The sequence below is a fragment of the Maniola jurtina genome, chromosome 18 (assembly GCF_905333055.1).
Source record: "Maniola jurtina chromosome 18, ilManJurt1.1, whole genome shotgun sequence".
Taxonomy (NCBI): Eukaryota; Metazoa; Arthropoda; class Insecta; order Lepidoptera; family Nymphalidae; genus Maniola; species Maniola jurtina.
The window spans coordinates 6,106,108-6,112,107 of NC_060046.1; the positions used below are offsets into that span (position 1 = coordinate 6,106,108).

General features: G+C 38.4%; 1 protein-coding gene across 1 annotated transcript in view; it reads left to right on the forward strand.

The window, feature by feature from the left end:
• Positions 1-5,747, forward strand: part of LOC123874430 (elongation factor-like GTPase 1) — a 168,523-nt gene extending 162,776 nt beyond the window's left edge. Inside the window, exons 10-11 of the mRNA XM_045919756.1 lie at positions 3,761-3,945; positions 4,406-5,747. Coding sequence (XP_045775712.1) covers positions 3,761-3,945; positions 4,406-4,594 — 374 coding nt within the window. The 3' untranslated portion in view covers positions 4,595-5,747. The remainder of the gene's footprint in view (positions 1-3,760; positions 3,946-4,405) is intronic.
• The last annotated feature ends 253 nt before the right edge of the window (positions 5,748-6,000 follow it).

A 6,000-nucleotide genomic window follows, 5' to 3' on the forward strand; every position in this document is an offset into this window, starting at 1 on the left:
TGGCACGATGAAATCGCGCGTGCAGAAATTACGTAAGTGAAAATAAACTAGGTAGGTATAGGTGTACCTACCGGAAAAGGGTTACATTTCGCTGATAGTAATATACTGCAATTTACAATAGGTAATCGTATACTTATTATAATTAAACCACGGAAAAGTGATACCTATATTTTTTTTAATAGACTTAGTTGTACCTACTGTACGGTTATACCTTTATTAGATACTTTCGCAAGTAAAGGTTCCAGATTCAACTCATCGTTATTTAAGATTCTCGCAGACCACGTTACCCTAAAAAGTGACCTAACTGAAAATCTTATCCGCCATCTCTTGCTTAAGAAATGACTACCTATATTCGCTCTACTATTGCACCAGTTCCCACGGGGTTTTATAAAACCCAAATCAACGCGAACAACGTTGCGGGCAACAACGAACACAATAGAAAAGCGCGAGCGAAGCGGGCGCAGTTTTTTTTTGTATATTTACAAAAAAGAGAACTAGTCTTCGTCTGGGATCAACCTCTTTGTCTGGGATTTCGGGAGGGTTTTGGGCCCCCCCACCCCCCCCCCCCCCCCTCCCCCCCCGGGCTACGGCTATGTTTATAGGTAAAGTTACAATTTCTTTGGTGGTCGTTTTCAGGTATGTTTGCTAATTGGTTAGATAACTAATTACAGCCATGTTTGAGCAGGACGTTGAGGCGTTCCGGGTGACCTATATGTCCTTGTCCGCTGATAACGGACTAGGCTTGCTGTTCCGGACACATCCGTCTCACCATCACAAAAGTCGAGTCGCTGAGAGCTTATTGATATATACCTACCTTACTTACAACAAGTTACATGTATTACAGCAACAATAACTAAAATCCTGAAAATGTATTTCCCTCTGGTAGCTCAAGATCTACTTTTTCTTTTATCAAATTTGTTTTTTTACCAAATACCATTTACCATTATTTATTTTTTACCAAATCATCATACATGAAGACTCAAAATAGATTTTGTCCTTTTATTTTAAAACTTTACCTAAGTAAAGGTAATCTTTACCTAAGTTAAGTTAAGTTAAAGTTAAAGAATAGTAATCGGAAACTTACTATAACTTTCTCGAGGCCATTAAAAACTGCGATCATCTCTGCAGCCTTAATAGTTCATACAATAAATAATTATAATTATTATTTACCAACGAAACCACAGGAAATCGTCTTTGGCTCGAATTGCAGCAACGCTTACGTCAGCGTCCTACAGCGCCACACTAATTTTGAAAAAAGTTTTTTGTTTTATATTTAGGCTTAGACTACACTTTATGAAAAGAAAATCGCTTTTACCGAATGCGTTCCTTAATCAAACCAGCCACTCGGTTAAGAGCTGATTTTTAGAGTTGGACTTTACATTGTAAGGTCTACATCTCCTGAGGATGCTCCGGTGTCGGGGCGAATCGCGCGTCGAGTGATGTTGGAATTTGTGGTGCTGCGTACCATACAGATTTCGTTGATTTGGCGGATTATAGCAAATTAAGCTTTTGGTTCCTTGTATATCATGGACTTCCGCAAAATAACGCCTGCGTCTATAATACATCTGATATTTTCTATTTAAGTACCCTCGATATTTCTAGTAGCACATTTTTAATGATAAAAGATTTAGCGCAGTTTTTAAATTTTGTTTTGTTTTTTCAACTTCAGTTAACTAAGCCAAATCGTGTAACAATTTTTAATTTTTATACATATTATGACTAGAAAGTTGTATCAGTGTATTCCCTTCTTTAAAGATTAGTAACACATTCTTCACAAATTGCTACCAGCCGAAATCATTTGTTTTTATAGTCGCCACAAGCACGCGTGCCTAAACTACGAACGAGATTGTAACTCTACACTACACCTTATAGCCTGTTTCTTATATACAACCGGTTGTTTTGATAAATATTTTAATCTCTAGATCATTTACCTAATTGAAATCGACAGTTATAGGGATGTAGCATACTAGTCAAATCAGCAACTTCTATCCACTTTTAATATGGATACAAGGGGTTAATCCACTTTTAATATGGGTAATGGGGGTTTAAGTCAAGAATGAATAGGCTACTTCTAGGCAAGCACGCTTCATCTTAGGCTGCATCATCATTTGCAAGCAGGTCTGATTGCAGCCAAATCTTTAAGTTTAAAAAAAACCTCAAAACGTTCGCTTAATATGGGAGCTTGTATGACATTTTTATCTGCTTTAACTTCTGCTCTGCCCCTTACATGTCTTATCAGCACAAATCTAACTCAAAAGCCCTTGATTTGTTTGTCAAACAATCTTCTCCCGAGCCTCTCTGCGTGTCAGCGGACGTGATGAGTTCGACCGGATGCACGCCCGTGACCGGAAGACCCCCTTTCATCTTAAAATGGCCACGACGAATCTCTTTAAAAAGCCAAGGAATGTTTCTACGCGGCTGCTCACTAAATATTTTGTCAAGTTATCGCATCACGAGGCGAACTTTTTTCATGGACTTTGTTTTTTTTCGTGTTTCCTTCTTGTAAAGTTATCGTGATGCGATATTCGATACCCGTGCGGCGTACAGTTTCAGCCAATGAACTTTGGCGATTCCGACTAAATATGCGTTTAGAATAAGGCAGGAAACATGCTTTATAACACACCTCGTAACTCGTTGTTACGATATGTAGCTAGTGTTTAACTACTATTGAGTCAATTTGACGAATTTTCTGGCGCATTAGTGAAACAATCTTCTACAAATAATAAAAAGATAAAATGATGTCTGACTGACTGGCATATCAAACCGCTGGATCTAGAAACTTGAGAATTTACATTACATGGAATTACATGGAAGACTTATGTATGCAGGTTTTGCCTATAATGTAGACAGGCACTAAAAAGATCTTCAGAAACACCCGAGTGAAGATGAGACAGGTGGTCAGCTAATTCAGATAAAGACTTGTGACCAAGTAAATTATTGTTCTGAGCGAACCGATTATAATAAAGACTATCGTGTGTGATAAAACTACCACATGAAAGCCAACTAAAGATCAACACTCGTTGGTTCTTAGACATGGCTCGGCTCGTTCAGCACAATTCCAGCGATATGTCACTAAATCATGACTATTCCCCTAATTTAAAACATAGGTAAAGACCTAGTTTAATCTAGATTATTATGACATCAGTAATGTCAGTGATTAAAATGAAGTCACCTCAACTACGTGTAATCAATGTTCTAGATTAGGTCACCATTTATTCGATGACTTTACAGATCATCTACGCTAGGTCATCGGATCACATTCCATCCACATAGATCATTTTGAAAGAATGAATATTTCCTATTGTTAAGCTGCCCTTTTTACCCGACTGCACCGAAGCCAAAAGGAAGGGTTATGATTTTAGCAGTCTATGTATGTATGTTTGTATCCAGATTCTGTGTGTTCGACCGTAGCACCTATACTACTGGGCCGATTTTGATGAATCAATCATTTGATGATTTTGTCAATCGATTCGTCGTAAAGGTCCGGGTGACATAGGCTACATTTTATTTAAAAAAAAAACCAAAATATATTTTTTTTGCTTTTGTATCGAGTAGGATGCCAAATGAAAGAAGAGAAAATTCTGAGTTCATAAATATAAATGTACTACAACATTAAAATATACCAAGCGACAGAAAAACTCAACCGCTCCTCAACCGTTGAGCTATCGAGGCTCGATATTTACCTAACTCGCTACCTAGGCTTAAATTCCCGTATAGAAATGTCTCCATCAAAGGTAAAACTTTTGGTTTTTTTTTTCAGGTAAACTGTATGCAGCCCTGGGCAAGCGAGGCGGGCGGGTGGTCGGCAGCGACCTGCAGAGCGGGTCTGCGTCGTTCCGCGTCCGCGCGCTGATGCCCGTCGCGGAGAGCTTCAAGTTCGCACTCGAGCTGCGCACGCACACGTCCGGCCTCGCAGCTCCGCAGATGATGTTCAGTCATTGGGAGGTACGTAATACTTTCATTTTTAATCGTGCATGTGCTTTTCTAAAGCACTTCAAAGTGCCTCAATAAGCGTTTAGCCAGTCAGTTAACCAGTGTGCCCTTCCTATGAGCGACGGCATAGCGCGGCGCGCAAAAGGTACAAAAAGAAAATGCAGTTTTGATGGACATGATTGCAATCAATGATTACAGGGCGGCTATTTGATTGCATACCCGAGCTATGAATAGCTACGAGCTATAATCTCTGTTTTGAATCTAAACCTTTCATACCTCAAAAATTATTGACAAAATACAAGTTTTCTCTAAGTTATGACGTACAATAAATAAATTAACTAGAAATAAGTTTGCGTGTTGCTTAAACAACGTGCTAGTAAAGGCAACATTATACCTGTATGTGCTAATACACTATCGAAGCAACTTATTTCCTTTTAAAGATCAATCTAAAAGGACTTATTAATTTTTACAGGTAATCGATATCGATCCATTTTGGAGACCACGAACAGAAGAGGAATACCTGCACTGGGGTGAGAAATGGGACGGCGTGAACAGAGCCAAGGCGTACATGGACGCCGTCAGAACAAGGAAGGGCTTGTCCACGGACAAACAACTAGTGCAGCATGGCGAAAAGCAGAGGACATTGTCTAAGAAAAAATAGTCATCGATGGTTGTGAATTTCAGCACAAAGGCGTGGGCGCACGTTGGAGACTATCGGCTCTCTTGCAGCTATGATGACCTCATTTCGCACTATCGACTCTGCGTCCACCTACCCTATACCGTATATCTACCTAAGTATACTTTCAGTCGCCAAGTAAGTTAGGCGCTAACGACTAGCCCGCAGTGCGCATCGGCCCTACCGAAAACGAAGGGTGTTGTAAAGGAGAAGCAGCTATGAAATGATTAAATCATCCGGATACCCGAACCACCTCCGTGCATCTTATAAAAGCCTAAGCTGCTAAAGAAAAGACGCTCAGCTGATTGAAAAAAGCGTTTTTTCAATCAGCTGAGATGAACTATTGTTGTTGGAGATGAATTATTGAAAAATGTTGAACTATTGTTCAGAAGTATCATCAACACCAAGTCTTTAAACAAAAAATAAGGGTCCTGAATAATTGAAATGAACTTCTATGATATTCAAATCATTTCCTCGCAACAACTTTTTGGGACGTCAATTCCGAAATGTTTTCAACACAGGCCTGATTATGAGTTCAAATAAGATTTTTATTGAAAACTGCTATTTAATGACCTCAATCTTGATAATGTATAAATGAAGAGGTCTCGAATTTTACGTGATAAAACTATTTCAAAGTCTTAGCGGCATCGGTATCTCGCGTTTTACAAAGTATTCAGGCCTTCGGGATAGACTGTCTTCAAAAACAAAGTTATAAACTACTTAAGGCCAAAATAGACCTAATAACTTTGTTCTGACGTAGGAGATTACGTTGGTGCGTACGTTCGTGTATATACCCTTCACGCAATGCCTCAATTTATTTACAGAAATAGATATTATTTCGAGTCGTTACGTGCGTTGACATTCAGAAAATCTGAAACCTATAAGTTCTCTTATAAGTTGAATAATTTAGATATTGCAAATAACTTATTTTAGTCGATGTTCGTATTTCTTACTTTTAGCCGTAAAATTACCTATGTACCTACTTATAAACATAAATATTAAATAATAAGTAACTACTTATACATTCAAAAATAGATCAAACAGGTAAGTAATTCAAAGTGCGATAAACTTGAAATACTTGAGATCACCATCTTGTTGGCTTGTATTTTGTTTAAATATTAAATTATATAGTTACAAACCCTGACGTTTTATTTCTTGTTTACCTTTTCTTAGAAAATACAACACAAGTTTCCTCAGGCGCTAGGAGAGTACCATGAGTGTATTGGTGTATGATAATGGTGGATTACCACCGGTCACTGATATATTTCCAGCTTAATTCATTGTGATTCTATTCCAGCTCCCAGTGAGAGCATTGAAAACTTAGAAGTTCTATAAACTCTGCTCCCATTGCAGTACTGGGAACTAAAGTGGGATTTTAGTTTTCCGTCACT